General features: G+C 36.4%; 1 protein-coding gene across 3 annotated transcripts in view; it reads right to left on the bottom strand.

The window, feature by feature from the left end:
* The window catches only part of LOC138695101 (calcyphosin-like protein), a 131,437-nt gene that overhangs the window by 51,274 nt on the left and 62,656 nt on the right, over positions 1-17,507 (bottom strand). The window contains exon 1 of one of the 3 annotated variants that reach the window (XM_069819492.1): positions 9,721-9,849. The exons of 1 other annotated variant lie outside the window; for it this stretch is intronic. In XM_069819492.1, coding sequence (XP_069675593.1) covers positions 9,721-9,727 — 7 coding nt within the window. In that variant the 5' untranslated portion in view covers positions 9,728-9,849. Of the gene's footprint in view, positions 1-5,261; positions 5,440-9,720; positions 9,850-17,507 lie in introns of those variants that run through there. One more of the 3 variants, XM_069819491.1, reaches the window with a different exon arrangement.

Below are 17,507 nucleotides of genomic sequence, written 5' to 3'. Positions count from 1 at the left end.
AACGCACGTTGTTTTAAAATCCTATAAACCCAACTTCGCAGGTTCAAGTCTCCTCGCATCCCAAAAGGTAAATTATTACAAAATTTTAAAAAGATGCATATTAGATATGGATGTAATGTACAAATTACGACGTAGCAGATAGAGGAAAGAGAAGGAGATTGAATGTATGTATATTTAAGGAATGGTAATAAAGAAGTAGAGGTAGTGACATCTAGTAAGTAATATATTAACTTCTTGAGTAATAGTTCAATGGAAAAGTATATGTTTGTACCCGGGTACTAGGAAAATACTAATGAACTGTGAGATAAAGTTCAAACTGTGAGGTAAAGTCTTTATCTCACTAGTGAAATAAAGTAATGTTGGATAAAAGCCTACTTTACAAACGCAAAAGTATTTAGTAGAGGCATGTTTTTCGTTATGGTCATGGATAAAGTATATGTGTGTACCCGGGTACTGGGAAATTACTAATGAACTGTGAGATAAAGACTTTACCTCACAGTAATGTTGAATAAAAGCCTACTTTACAAACGCAAAAGTATTTAGTAAAGGCATGTTTTTCGTTATGGACATGGATAAATAATATTTTCTAACATATACAGTAATTCAACACGGCACACATAAAATGAAACAATAGAATTAAACAAAGTAAATGTATTGAAAGGACTCTGTGTTTTATGAACACGATGGCTATGTAGCCTATGTATTTTGAGCTAAGCCTTCTGAAGTTATCTCATAAGTTGCTATTTTTGACTCAGGGTAGTATAGCCTTTTATAATTAACACAAATAAATGAGCGTTGTCCGGAAGGCTATAATCATGTCGGACATGTCATCAAACGCAGCGTTTCAGAGCTTTTGCAGTATTACGAGCGATAGCATTATTTTTAAATATTGTGCGGTCTAATTTTGTTCATGCAAATTACTGAGAATTACGTCTTGTGTTTTGTTCTCTCCTTCTTGACGTACATCAGTACACAATTATTTCTGTATTAAGTGGGTACATCCACCGCTGTTTATTATAAATATGGAAAAAAATGAAAGATTTTTTCTCAGAAATCAGGAAGTGTATTAAACTCAGAATTGGTAGGATAAATATTCACTGCATCTATTTTAAGAAACTATATTCAGATATTAAAAATAATTTATCCTTACCAGTAATTAAATATTAAAATTGTCGTCAATGAAAAATTCAATGAGAAGGTTATTTCCCACCTAATTTCCATATCTCTCAATATAGTTTTATGATTGCTTTTTCAATCTATTCTGTCATGAAAGATAAACAATAAATTTACAGTATTAATCGGATGAGCAAGACTGAAATTTTTACAAAAGGTGGAGAAGTACAAAAATACAAGTAGGATTATTTCGGCAGTGGTGAAAAGATATAGATGAAATCAATTATCGAACAATAGCTGGACATCAGTTTATAGTACAGTTTATTCCTACTATACTGAGAATTTATTTTAAAGTGCAGTTTGTCAAATTTGGTAACAACCAGTATTTTAAGTTGTAAATATTTCATTTTCTTTCTAATAAGTTAAAAATATTAAATTATTATTTTATAAAATTAGTCTCTACCTTTTAAATTTTATTTCTGATTGTCGAAAAGATAATACTTTGCAAAATGTTTTTTTTAAATTTTTAATTACTTACTTACTTACTGGCTTTTAAGGACCCCGGAGGTTCATTGCCGCCCTCACATAAGCCCGCCATCGGTCCCTATCCTGTGCAAGATTAATCCAGTCTCTATCATCATCCCACCTCCCTCAAATCCATTTTAATACTATCCTCCCATCTACGTCTTGGCCCCCTAAAGGTCTTTTTCCCTCCGGTCTCCCAACTAACACTCTATATGCATTTCTGATTTAATTTTTAATTACAATTTATTAAATTGCATTATATTTGTTTCTTAACATTCCTTCTCTTTCTTCTTTTGTTTAATCTCATTTTCTACCAACATGCTCCATCCACAATAAAACGCAAACATTGGCGTAAAATAAACCAATCATATCACCATTCACGATAACTATGGAAACATAACAATCGATGTTATTTCATCATATTGTTGTATACTTCAGCGCTATATGATTGTGTGTTGTTTTAACATATCGTAAGCATAAACATGAAAGTTTGGAGCTTGCAAGCTTTCGTGCCATCCTCTAACGGTAATGTTAATATCAATGTTTATGTGAATCATTATGAACGGCCCCATTAAATAACCTGACCGCAAAATTCTGGGCTTATGTTACGTTCATGTTTAATTTTTATTTAAGAATTTAAACGTTACCGTAAAATCAGAAACGTCATACCATCATTCACGATGGGAAAATAAACATAACCGTAGAGATACTTGTAACCATGGAAACATAACAACGACGTCATTTCATCATATTCTCAGACGTGCTGATATCATCATAATTGATCGACAGAAGGATAAGGGTGTCATTCTTGATCCCACAATCCGTTTCGAGATGCATGAGCAACAGCCACAAGAGGTGTGTCGTGAAAAACAAGTCATCTATGAGCCTTGTTGTCAGCACAATACCAAATCACACATTGGACAGTTTTTGGGCTCATGTTCGGTGCCCGTGGCACGATCCCACGAGAAACTTTAAATCAACTTAAACAATTTAAAATTTCTGATGCAACGATTGATGCCATAGAATCTCACGTGTTAAAATCATCCTTAGCTATAATTAGTAATCATTTGTACACAACAAACTTTTATTGTAAATGATTTCCTATGTTTTCATATCATTTATCTTAGTGTTTTCTTTTTCCTTTCAAATTGTCACACAATTGGTTTTCATGATTATTCTTTATGAATTGATTAGTAGGCCGATCTATTCGAACCCTTATTTAGGGCGGCTTTTTTTTTATAAAAATTATTCAGCGCTATATGATTGTGTGTTGTTTTAAAATCACGTAAGCATAAACATGAAAATTAAGAGTTTCCAGACTTTCATATTGACGTCTAACCTGATCGAAAACGTCTGAGGTTATGTTACGTTTAGTCTATGTTTAATTTGCATTATGAAAGAGCTTCACATTTGAATGCTGTACAGGGGAAGGTATATAACTATGAACCAACACTAGATAGGCTCACATTGCGGGCCTCCCTATTTGTGCGGTCAGCACGGCGTAGGGCCACCGCTGAGACAGTACAGGACAACAGATTACAAAGGATAAATGTCAAGTACCGTGAATGAAAATTCTATTTCCTAAATTCTAAGAGTTAGATATATTACTTCCATTACTGTGTTTTTTTTAACATTTAGCCTATATTTTTAGAAAGTAATTTAATAATAGCAAGAAAGAATTAGTACCCAATATTTGTATTATAAAGTATTGTAAAGCTGTAAAGGCTGCAGCATCCAGCAACGAAACTCCGACATACAGTTTACAATCGATATCATATATAAAGAAACAAATACGACAACAGACTCATAAAAACTGGAATACTAGATGGACGACATGCACAACCGGATCACTAACAAGAGACACCTACTTCCCAACAATCCACGACCGACTCAAAAGCCATCACTTCAAACCTACTTTCGTAACAACGCAGTTTCTTTCTGGACATGGGAAATTTGGAACTTACTTCGACAGATTCAACATTCCAGCAGACATCGACTCTACATGCTCCTGCCGCGAAGACCTCCACGGTGTGAAACGTCTTCTATTTGACTGTCCTGTTATTGAAGCAAAGAGATTTCAAATAAAGACACATCTTCTGGGCTGCGACACCGAATACAGGACTCCACTATGTGAAGTGATCAAAAACCTTGTTGCTACAGACAATTTATAGACTTGCTAAACTTTATATTTAAAAGACTGTAGATATATACTTCACCATTATCTGTGTAAAAATAAGTAGTATAGATAAGTAGTATACTGTATAACAAAACTAAAACCCTAGCATACCGCTTGGTGAAGTAGGGTTCCTTTCCGCTGATATTTAATCTATAGGCCTACTAATAATAAATCTGTAGCCCGAAATTTTTCTGGTAATTTTTGCTTTTCCAAAAATAATTGGTCCGAATATGTATAATTAACCATCCTGAAACCGAAAATCGCTTTTTTTAATTTGTTTGTATGTCTGTCTGTCTGTATGTTTGTTACCTTTTCACGCGATAATGGCTGAACCGATTTATATGAAAATTGGAATATTAATTAAGTTCGTTGTAACTTAGATTTTAGGCTATATGGCATTCAAAATACTTTATTTAAAAGGGGGGTTATAAGGGGGCTTGAATTAAATAAATCGAAATATCTCCCTTATTATTGTTTTTCGTGAAAAATGTTACATAACAAACGTTTCTTTAAAAATGATTTCCGATAAGTTTTATCCTAAGAAAAATTTTAATAGGACTGATATTTAATGAGATAAATGAGTTTTAAAATTAAAATAACGATGCCACCTATTGGCCTGTAATGAAATGGAAACAAATGACTTCATCTATAAGGGGCCTTGGACAACAACAATCGAAAGCTATTACACATAGCCTACAGAGAATGTTTCTGTGTTTGTATGAAGTAATATCGAAAGCTAATTATATACAAGACTTTTAAAATAACAATACAATACATTTTCACCGCCACCTCAGATTATAGCGTTGTTGTCCTGCAGTAACTCCTATGTGCAAAATATAAAATTTTTGAGTAGGAAGAAAAAACACATTTATTCATTCCATGGCAATGGTACATAAGAGATCGTGAATTCTTACATTTTCGAAAGAAAGAAATATAATTATATATCACTATAATATATGCTACTGTATATCACTATTTAAGTTATTTGAAGGGTTCAGAACCATAGTGGACCAAGCGCCATTTACTGAAGACGTACAAAACAATGGTTAAAATTAAGTTATTACCATAATTCAATGGAAACATATAGCAAGTAATATAAAGTATAGACATTAAAACTAAATGATACGTAAATCTTCATTAAATTATGGTTGCGTGTAATAACAATTAAGAAACATGTTAAAGGAATTGTCATTGTACCAATGAGTGTCTCTGGATCAAAATGATCGCATTTTAATTATTTGGATGCAATTTAAATTAAGTAACATATTAAATGATTTATCCTTCTAACAAACACGAATGTTCCCTGGATCAAATGTCCTATTTTAATTATGTAATTACTTTATATTTATTTCTAACGGGTGCAGCGGAGTGCAAGGGTACGGCTAGTAATAATATAAAGCTGTAAATCACCACCAGAGGTGGAATAGCATAATGGCGTGGTACTCACTGAGCGAGGTGACAGATTGCTTCTTGGGCATCATCATGGTGCAGGCAGTGGCAGGCAGGAAGAGGCGATATCACAGCAAACACGCGGATTGTTCACGGGAAGTTAATACTGGGCGCTGCAACGCGAATCATGTCGGAAGCTGCGTGCCTGATAGATATGCAGCCGGCTTCACATACGCCGATAAACTAGCAGTAAGCTGTAGTTGTGTAAGTTTTAAGGAAAGCACCCCCTTCACCCCCACCGCTGTGCTCGCCCGGGACGCAGCCCGCAGGACGGGTGGAGTCGATAGGACCGTCCTCGTTCATTCACCTCCTCACACCCCGGATGTGGAAAGTCTTGGCTCATTTGAATGAATGTGGGAAATTGAATTTACAATTAGGCGCTCTGATATCTTACTTAAAGAAGCTTTCAGCTTGGGTTCCAATATGTTTTCCTATTCAACTCCAGACCTCTTGCGTTCAGTTACTTTCTTTCTTTTTATTCAGATCAAACCAGGGTGAGACATCCTTTAAGTAATGACCTGTCAGATTATACAAATAGCGTTATTCAAAAGAAAATTGTATTTTCAATTATCATAGCCTTTTAAAAAACTTAAGTTTCCTTAAAATAAAAAACATATTCAGAATTTTAAACCAATCAAAGCCAACTATTAACTGCAATCTTATAGAATCTGATGGGCATTTATTTAACTCTTATCTGATGTTCAAATGTTAAATATTTTCATTGTTTAACAATGTTGTGCTAGCTAGCAAATTTAAGTATTAATAAGTTATAATATTTGTTTCTGTATGCTATAAATTTGATTTATTAATATATTAGCGAGATAGTCTTATTGAAACATCACAAGTTCTCTTCTCGTTGATAATGAACTAATTAATTAATTTAGAAATCGGCTCACTATTCGTGAGCTGCCACAAGGGACAAAGAGTACTTAACCATATAAATGTTTACAAGTTCAGTGAACCATTAATTTTGTTTTGACAGTGAAACTCCTACAAGCACATAGCTGCAAATACATTTTGTGATTGGTGGAAATATACCTAGTTTTAGAGAGGCAAGTGTTACAAAAAAGTAAAGAATGCTAATGAACTTGGTTTCATTTCGAGTATAGGTGATGCTCCAGGAGAGCAATTGAGCCTTTCAATGCAGCTAAGTTACAATCGGAATAATAGATGTAGGTATTCCAAGCCTCTTAATCACATCTTTCATGAAGAGAGTAGCGGTACCTCTTGCTCCAACCAGAAGTCCGATTACTTCAAGCTCTTCTAGCTGGTACTTTTGGAGGTAATATAGAATGATAGGATTGTAGATATTCTTTTTTTCCCTTATCCACTTCTGCTGGCTGTTCCTCATTCGTTTCGAAACGCACAGTGGGATCAATTATGAATCCAGATCTTGTAGATTCCTTGAAAGCTATTATATCTATGCGCCGTGTACTGCCAGTGACGGAGAGACCATGTACTTCTTCAAAGGTGTTGTAATCGGCATCTTTAAGGGCAGTGGCTATAATTGATCGTACTTGGTGGTGTCTACCGTTTCGCAGACCTTCGCCGTGCAGACAGGATCCCAGGACGTGTGCAAGAGTTTCAACCTCGTTGTGGCAATGCCTACAACGGTTGTCCTGAGATCTTCCCGACACCACGTACTGCAGCAACATTTCCAACTATTTTAATGCCATCGCGCCATTCGCTGGTGGAGAGTCCTTCATGTTTACAAATACATTTGTACATAATTCAAAATTAAATATTATAACCTCAAATTTTTATATAATTTTGCTGTTTCACTAATCATAACTTCTACAGCTATTGTCAAATGTTTACCCATGAATTTCATATTGCAGGAGGCCAAGACCATGGCGGGCAATGAAATAATATATTAAGTTAGCAACTTAAATATCTTATTTAATAGTAATATAATTGTTTTATGTTCTTTTTTTAATGTATTTATTTATTATGCATGAAATAGTAGTGATCAAATATCACTCGACTTCTCACCTCCTTGGATAATTCCCTCGCGAATTACTCACAACATGAGAACTCTTGTGATATTATCTGTGATAATAGATCCTCTCACTATACGAAGTGGAAAAGATAAAGTATTGTCATGTTGAAAAAGTCGTTTACCAGATGTTCACTGAAAATAGGATGCGTTAGATAAGCATAACAGAAACAGGAAAAGTCATTTCGATCATGCCACCTTTCTGTTTGAGTAGAGCGATTTCTCATAAGCCGTAGGACATAATATTTTCTTCATTTCTTCACCTGGGGTCATTTTATCCTGAAATTATGCAAATGAAATACTTTTATGCTTATATTATGTTCTTATTGACTTTCGGTCTTACTAATAAACGGTGTACAATTTTTATACGAGGTTTATACAGAATCGAGACAGAAAACATTACTAATAAACCATATATAAGCGATGGATGTATGAGTAGCGTTTAACTATACATGGGAATTGCTTTATTATAGTTATAAACACGGAAGTGTGTGTTTAAGTGTTGTATACAGAGAAAAAAATTGTCAATTCTCTAACAGCTTTCGTATCGATTGTCATTTTATGACGATGGTTGCCTTATAATCACAGAAAAACAATTCAAATAGCACAGAATTATTAGAGTAATATTGCTGTAGTTGTACTCTTTGATCAAAATATAGCGTGGTAATCGATGAGGCCCCGTTGTACTATCGATACTTAGCGCGGCACAATTGGATGCAACAGAGAATCTCAGTTATTCTGTTACCTTTCGTAATGAAGTAATGACGAAACTATGACGTAGCTGTGCAACAGTTATATTGTTATATACAGGCTAAGAGACTTCGGACCCAATAGAGCAGTTCAGTGAGAAATCCGCATAACGGCGTACTGAGTATAGTGGTAAAGCGTAGGCTACAATGGGTGGGGGTACTGTAGAATGAATGCCAACAAATACGCAAAGGAAAACGCTCTGGATTTGAAGGTTCTGACGAATAATTTGGTTTTCATACAAACTGTGTCTGAAACTATTACACGGTTAGAAAAGTCAGAGCAAGAGATACCGGAAGCCCTGAAATTAATTTAGAAAATGATGCAGAGAATTAATGATTCACCAAGTACACCGGTTACTGAATGTGTAAAACAGAAGTGGAAATCAATTTTATATAAAAATAACGGATATGGAACATTGTGTAACATAAACAGCAAATTAGTGGACATAGAGTCACCCGACAATAGAGGACTGTCTCTTAGAGACTGCAATGATGTTAGGTTTTTTTCGTTTTGTCCCTATCACGTCATGCGACGTAGAGCGCAGCTTTCTACAGTACAAACTGTGTTTGGTAGATAACTGAAAAAGATTTACGTTTGAGACACTGAAAATGTATCTTGTAGTACATTGCAATTCGGTACTGTAACTGCACTTCCTAAAGACGACCAATAGGATAAATGAAGAAATTAAAATTGCTACATGTTTATTTCCACCATTAACACTGTGTATAATTAAACACAAATGCTTATAAAAGACAGGAGAATAAATGCTTTTCACATTCTTTTGACATTGTCATTGTGTAATGTATATTTACTTTCAGAATGTACATATGTGTGTTTCCCCATACTACCGTACTCTACTCTAAATAGCAACGTTGTTACCTCACCACATCTCTATCTACCTGCAGCGAGTCAACAACCTATAGTACATGCATAGTAAACTTATTGTATCGGGTCCAAAGTCTCGAAGCCTGGTTATATGCAACGTATGTGATTATTAGTCAGGAATTTACACATGACTTATAGAGGAGCTATTCACTATATAAGTTAAACGTCTGTATTAGTTATTCGTAAGGCCGTTTGCCTATTGCAGTGGATTACTGCTTAATGACAATAAAACATAATAATACGAGAATTATATTAAGTTTACATGTTAAAGTAGATCTGTGGTAGTTTCAAATATCTAGTCGAATAAATTGTGATGTCTTTAGGACTATATTTATTTTAAATGAGCTTAAAACTCGATTCATATACTTAAAAGGAAAGTTTCGCACTTTATACCTTGTGTTTGAACCTAATTTTTCTGCTTAGAAGTTCCACCACAGTCTAGTATATACAGTTACGAAACTTGAGTTGTTGAGGGTACTAGGAACAATAGACTGTGCCGGTACTATTTCGCATTGTCTGTAATGAGGCGATATTAGCGATTCTAGTGGTTAGCAACTATCTATGGATGCATATTTACTACGTATTGAGCTTCGTGACTGTATATACTGGACTGTGGTTCCACCATAAGAGTACGAGATCTGAAAGGTATATCTTATGCGTATGTTCCAGATTTTACGCGCAGCGCAGATCTACAGTTATTTCTGATGTAACTCCGAACTACAGCAATAACATCTGTAAGCCTGTATACTGTAAGTATAAAAGTTCTTAGCACCCTTTCATGATAGATGTTAAATTTTGAGTATCTTCACAGTTTTGTCTTACTTACTTGACATTTCCTATATGAAAGAGTAACAGAGCATCCAGAGTCACAGTGTTGACTTACTTGAACTTCTTCCGATTGGAAAGTTGGACTCCTGTGACAGTTACGCGCTTCTGATCGTTGCATTTGTCTTTCGGATACGATATCAGAATCACAACGGATTTAACGGCTAACCGGTGATAACGATAAGGAATAAGACTACTGATCCCTGTTCATACAATTCAAATGTCCCATATTCCTATTACCTCCATTTAGTTCTCCCACAGTTTAGTCGTCTTTTAGATATATACTGCAGATAATTTTTTTGCAATGAAACACCGTTCATCTATCAAAATGCTGAAGCAAATCCTTCTGGTATTTCTGTATATCCTGTATTGTGCGGTTAGCTTGTAGTTTGTATTGCATTTCGATGTTTCTTTGAGGACATTAATGTGGTATTAATTCTAAACTCAGTCTTAGAAAACATACTGTATTTCAGTTTCTTCACTTCTTTCTAATTTAAATTCCATATTTAGAATTTGCCTCACATTAAGTGATTTGATATTTTCATTTTGTGCTGGTCAGTATTAATTTAAAATATATTTTAAAATATTATTTGTTTATTGGTAGAAAAGAATGAGAATACAGTATTATAAATAGGACTAAGATTCTCATCGCATGAAATTTCGGCCAGTGTATGGGACCGGTGCCCACACAGCATCGTGATGCACTTGGGGAGCTACGATAGGTAGCGAAATCCGGTTGCGAATACCAGCTATAACGGCTGAGGGGATCATCGTGCTAACCACACGATACCTCCATTCTGGTTGGATGATCGTCCACCTCTGCTTCGACATGTGGGCGTGAAGCCAGCAGCCGGCTGGTCGGTCTAGGCCCTTCACGGGCTGTAGCGCCACGGATTATTATTATTATTATTATTATTATTATTATTATTATTATTATTATTATTATTATTATTATTATTATTATTATTAAGGTTCTCATATGAACGTAATAACCAGGGACAAGTATATTTTTATTTTACAATGTCTTTGTAGTTCGACATTTTTTTTTTTCATTTTCTTTTTTAATCTAGATTAAAATTGGAAGTTTCTTGTTTATGTTAGTTAATTAGTTAGGATACAATTAATTATTATACTTAATCACTCATTTAAAGTTTGTGTGACTGCAACCTGTGCATATTTTTTTGTGTGGCTTTACTTTGTTTATAGTGTTTTTTTTCTTTCTCTCTTTATTTCTTGTGTAGCTTTACTTTGTATATAGTGTATTTTTTTCTGTTTATTTCTATTATTGTATTTGTATTCCTGGTGTTGTGGAAGAGAAGGCGTGATGGCCTTAACTACACCAGAATAAATAAATAAATTGGTATCAGAAATTTATTCCGAAAACATGGAAATTGATTTTAAATTTTTTCCATCTATTGCATATCAGTATCACCACTACCAGATTTTAAAACACACAAGTTTCTTATCTTCTTCCCTATTAATCATCCTCCTATCTTTTATGACTAAATAAAATTTATAGAAAATCTCTCGCAATCACCATTTTAACGTCACCGAAGATATAGTATTAGTGAGCACAAATCGTGATAAGGGAATCTATTCTCTTGCTTTTAAAGCTAACAGTAAACAAGATCCTTGCACCAAGGTCTTTAGTCGTCATACGTGTAATACACGCAGTCACCTGTCCCGTAATATCAGCTCCAGTTAACTGTATTGATGAATAATATTTGAGCAGAAAAATTCGCTCCGGCGCCGAGGATCGAACCCGGGTCCTTGGTTCTACGTACCAAGCGCTCTGACCACTGAGCTACGCCGAATTCATTCCACAGCACCGGATCGAACCTTCCTCCTTTAATGTTATCCCTTTATGGCCTGACTCCATGTTAGGCATATATGTTGACGTATATGTCCAATGTCAACTGCCATTATACTAGGAGCGCACTCAGCTGAGTGACTTGTTTGGCCGTTAAGTGCACAGAAATCTATACAGACATATGCACTGCTAGCTATGAGAATATTATAGATTTATTCATTTGTCATACAGAATAATATCTCTAAAATTGACAATTAATATTGTCCGGCGCCGGGGATCGAACCCGGGTCCCTGGTTCTACGTACCAAGCGCCTGACCACTGAGCTACGCCGAATTCAATCCACTGAGAATATTATAGATTTATTAACTTGTCATACAGAATAATATCTGTAATATTGACAATTAATATTTGAGGAGAAAAATTCGCTCCAGCGCCGGGGATCGAACCCGGGTCCTTGATCCACTTGGATTGAATTCGCCGGAGCGAATTTTTCTCCTCAAATATTAATTGTCAATATTACAGATATTATTCTGTATGACAAATTAATAATCTATAATATTGTATTGATGAAGAACACGCTAAATGCAGAAAAACAGCCAGTAAAAACGTTAGACTAAAATTAAGAAGATTAGTGACATTGTAAACATATTATGCAGGGAATAGAAAAGAATGCGGAGAGAAAAATAAGACTTTACGTAGTTGAAATGGGAATAAATATACATTTCTCACTTGTCGCTAAAATTGTACATTTTTTAGAAAATAAACCACGTTCTCAGAGCTTCACGACAGACTGAATGCTATAAACCAATTAAAAACTTTTAGGGTGCTATTCATAGACATTTCGTTAGCCCGCGCTACGAGCGTGCTAAACTAGCCCCGGCTATCGACTGATTACTTGTACAGGATTCATATCATATCATATCTGTAACACTGGTTTATGAATACGAAAAACGTTAGTTCGCTGATCATCCACCGGAAGCCCGGGCTAAGAATGTCTATGAAACGGTCCTTAAAATTTAAATAACTTATCTATTGTTCGCTGATAAATAGTATTTTCTCTACCAATTTTACTGATAGATACTACGATAGATACAAGATATCCTCGAAACGAATTATCATGGACTTAGTTTCTGGTCCACACCTGTGGAGTAACGGTTAGCGCGTCTAGCCGCGAAACCAGGTGGCCCGGGTTCTATTCACGGTCGGGGCAAGTTACCTGAGTGAGGTTTTTTCCGGGGTTTTCCCTCAATCCAATATGAGCAAGTGCTGGGTAACTTTCGGACTCATTTCATCGGCATTATCACCTTCGTCGTTCAGATGCTAAATAACCTTTCATGTCATTCAGACGCTAAATAACCTAAGCTGTTGATAAAGTGTCGTAAAATAGTTACTGTAGTTACACCTAAATTAATCGGTATTATACTCTCTCTCTCCTGTAGTGCTGTTTTTGGACGACATTTTTCGAACACCCTGTATATTTAATTTCGTATCTTTATTCATATTTTAATACCCACTTCACTAAGCGGTAGTTCCTTTCGAAGCACATAAAATTCATTTTAGCGCCTTAAAACTCGATGTCTATAATCATAAACTCAGCGCAGAGAAAATTGTTCATTTGGTTTTCCAGCTTCGTGTTTTATCTCTCAAGGTCTTACGTCACTTGTAGTCATATATTATTAATAAGTTGTAGTGCAATGGAGACTATACGTAATATTAAATTTGTGAGGTTGAAAGGTAAAGGGAGGGAACTTCGAGGAGTAACTCATCCTCCGATATTGTCAGCAAGGCAGTAACACTACTGGGATTGAACCGAGTCCACGGAATGATAAACCCACATTCTAACACGAGAGTTACCGAAAGAATATATTATACTTTACAGTTACTAGGAAACTCGTTCAAATTTATTAACCAGTAGTGACTCATAATGCAGCTGAGATGTGATACAGTATTAATATTATATACTACTGCTACCATTACTACTATAGCTACTACTATTGCTACTATCACTACTACCATTGCTACTATTACTATTACTGTTACTACGATTTTCTACTACTACTGCAGCTACCTCTCCTATTTTCTACTACTTACTTACAAATGGCTTTTAAGGGACCCGCAGGTTCACTGCCGCCATCACATAAGCCCGCCATTAGTCCCTATCCTGAGCAAGATTAATGTAGACTCTACAATTATATCCCACCTCCCTCAAATCCATTTTAATATTATCCTCCCACCTACGTCTCGGCCTCCCCAAAGACCTTATTCTCTCCTGCCTCCCAACTAACACTCTAAATGCATTTCTGGATTTGAACATACGTGCTACATGCCCTGCCCATCTCAAACGTCTGCATTTAATGTTCCTAATTATCTAAGTAAAGATTAATTTTTGTTCCTACAGAATATATTTGTTACGTAACAATGATTATTGAGGGAGAAAAATTCGCTCCGGCTCCGGGGATCGAACCCGGATCCTTGGTTCTACGTACCAAGTACTCTAACCATTGAGCTACGCCGAAGTTCAATCCACAGCATCGGATCGAATTCTTCTCCTCTAGTGTTTTTCCTTTTTGTGGCCTGACTCCAAGTTCGACATATATTAAGTCAACTGCCATTATACAAGGAGCGCACTCAATTGAGCGACTTGATGGCCGGGATTCCACATTAATAAGCACTGTTGGGCGAAGAATCTAAGTAAAGATTAATTTTTGGTGCTACAGAATATATGTTATGGTAACAATGATTATTAGAGGAGAAAAATTCGCTCTAGCGGCGGGAATCGAACCCGGGTCCTTGGTTCTACGTACCTACGTACCAAGTACTCTAACCACTGAGCTACGCCGAGACGTAGTTGAGAGGATAATATTAAAATGGATTTGAGGGAGGTGAAATATGATTGTAGGGACTGGATTAATCTTGCTCAGGATAGGAACCAATGGCGGGCTTAGGCCTATGTGAGGGCGTCAATGAACTTCCGGGTTCCTTAAAAGCCATAAGTAACTGCTACTACTAGTACTACTACAACTACTGTTGTTACTACTACTATTTTCAACTACTGCTGCTGTCCCGCGCCGTGGCGTCGTGGTCTAAGGCATCCTGCCTAGGACTCACGTTACGGAATGCGCGCTGGTTCGAGTCCTCATGGGGGAAGAAATTTCGGCCAGTGTATAGGACCGGTGCCCACTCAGCATCGTGATGCACTTGGGGAGCTACGATAGGTAGCGAAATCCGGTTGCGAATGTCAACTATAACGGCTGGGGGGATCATCGTGCTAACCACACGATACCTCCATTCTGGTTGGATGATCGTTCACCTCTGCTTCGGCATGTGGGCGTGAGGCCAGCAGCCGGCTGGTCGGTCTAGGCCCTTCACGGGCTGTAGCGCCACGGATTATTATTATTATTATTATTATTATTATTATTATTATTATTATTATTATTATTATTATTATTGCTACCGCACGTCGTATGAGGTGAATCACTGTATCTATCGCCGACGCCGTCCAGTTTGACTCTTCATCAATGAATTAATTAGTTACTATCAATGACAATGTGTTACGTGCATCATTCCCGGATAAATCGGCTGGTAGATATTGAAGATGAGCCAAATTCGTCCCATAGTTTGGAGAAATCTCTGTACACAGAAAGAAGGCTTCATGTTCAAAGCACTATTCTGCAAGAGAGATTTGAAAAAGTGTATTTGTGCGAGATCGTGAGTATTTGCTTGGTTTCCGCACAAAACCAATCCGCGGAAGGTCTAAAATTCCACATTCAGTATTCCCAACTTAACACACATAACAATTTCCCTCTTCTTACCGCTTAAGTGACATATTGATTTTACTGCTTTAGGCTTTTAACATATTATTTTTAGAGACGTTCAATATAGTAATAATTATAAATTGGAAAATTACCACTGCAATTTCACCTAAATTGCACAGTTAATTATTGTTTTTAAATATTTGCAAAAATTAAGTAAACTCTACAACTCCACTAAAGTTACTGCATTCGTGATGCAAGTAAAATTAAGGAAACCGTGAAAAAATCAACAAGATTCCAGACTCATCATAGACTGGGCGAAAAAAAAGACAGACGTATATCACGGCCTGCTGGAGTATAGTAAACACAGAAAGCATTTTAAAGCAACAATGTTGAAGATAGATATTTTTGTTTCCCAAATTTGCCGTCATTGAACAGAAACCAAGATGGAGATTTCATTGCAACTAATTAGAAATTCCTCTTTCAGGTATGTAATAAACGATCTTCGCACAAAATAATGTACGATACACGAGCGGTATGTTTTCTTTCAATTCTCGGAAATTAAAAAAGCTCAACTACGTTTCGCTTTTTCAAACTTTTCCTCGAACATGAAAACTTCAACATACTGCTCTTGTAACGCATATTACTATTGTGTGAAAATCTCTAAATCGAATCTTCGTCGCATCACATTTTCTTCTTGTTCTTAGCTAGATAATAATGACGAATAAGTTCCTTTCCCTTGTGCAAGCCTAAGTGGTCCTTACTGATGCACCGCCTCTGATCCTAATCTGTCTGGATCGACTGCTAATGTTTAGCCATTACCGTGGCTGCAGAAGAATAATAAATCTTGCTCTGTAGCTTGCTTTGCATATCCATGCAACTGTAACACATTGCAGCTCTCTTTCTCTCTTCCATCTACAGGTGTTTCCCGGGTCAGAAGAGGTCAAACAGTCTTAATTTGAATACATTAAAACAACGAACGCATGCTACATTTCTATTACGTGGCAAGAACGTTAAGACGTTGCGCTATGGACTGGGAAGTCACGAATTCGATTCCCTATGGAATTATGGATTCATTATTTTCGGCTATATTATGATCTTGTGCCAGAAATGAGTACCAGGATGCTTCGTTGGGGCGAAGGCAACCGGCAAGTAGGACCGACATCCCTATTGCTACTCACAAGGGAAGGGTTTCGGCTCGAACAGGAATTTCGTATCCAAAATTTGTTTAAAGGCCCATCTTTATATCTCTGTAAAGCTCCCAAAAGCATTCGTTTGTGTAATGTATGGTTTGTCTGTTAGAGCACTGTACAAGTTGAGGGGTGGGGAGAGCACTGCACAAGTTTAGGGGATGGGACACCTTACCCGTAAGTCTAGCCTAGCCTAGAAGCTAGTGAGAGTGATAAAATGTCTAAAGCCCATTTAAGAACATTTTTCTCCAACGTTCTGTGTGAAAATATTGCAGCTAATCAAAAGTGTACATTGTTGTGTGAGTCATTGAATGCGCACAAGGACACAACCTTAATAAATGAATCATTCCAAGGTTAGGACGTGGAATGTATGATCATTCCACTTATTAAAAAAAACTAAATATATCCGGCCTCTGGATATCTATTTCCTTAGACAGTACAAAATATATGCTCGGAGAATAACAGATTGCATAAGGACTCATGCTGAGAATCCAGAACTTAACTTGGGAAATCGAGTGTTTATAATGAAAATGCACTCTGTTATTCATAACCAGTTGTCTGCTCCAGTATACCGCCCTATGCTTCAGTATTCCTGGCAGTCAGCTGGTTACGTGAATCCTGAACAAGTCTCGGACTTCAAAAATGTAATTCAGGTGGCATTTGATTTTTCAGCACTGGAGTGTGGTTCAGAAGATTGTTCAGGTGTTGCTTCTGCGTGTTGTGCTTATTACTCTGCTCCATGTTGTTTCATGCATTGTATAGAGAATCCTCATGTACATTTTTAAAGAAGTGTATTGACCAATATCAACCAAACGGAGAGTTACACAAATGAATGCTTTTAGGGTCTTCATCACCATTGTGAGGTAAGTTTCTGTACAAATTTTTAACCAAAAATTCCTGTTCGAGCCAAAACCCTTCCCTTTTCAGTGCTGATTGTATCGTGAGGAGGGAGCCATAGTATCCCGCCATCATTCGAGCGTTTCTGGGCCCCTGATGTTTCTGATGTGTGAGCATCAAGTTCCGAGGTTATTTACC

Source organism: Periplaneta americana, chromosome 2 (assembly GCF_040183065.1).
Source record: "Periplaneta americana isolate PAMFEO1 chromosome 2, P.americana_PAMFEO1_priV1, whole genome shotgun sequence".
Taxonomy (NCBI): Eukaryota; Metazoa; Arthropoda; class Insecta; order Blattodea; family Blattidae; genus Periplaneta; species Periplaneta americana.
Note: the sequence above shows the minus strand (reverse complement) of the source record. Positions and strands in the feature narration are given on the sequence as shown.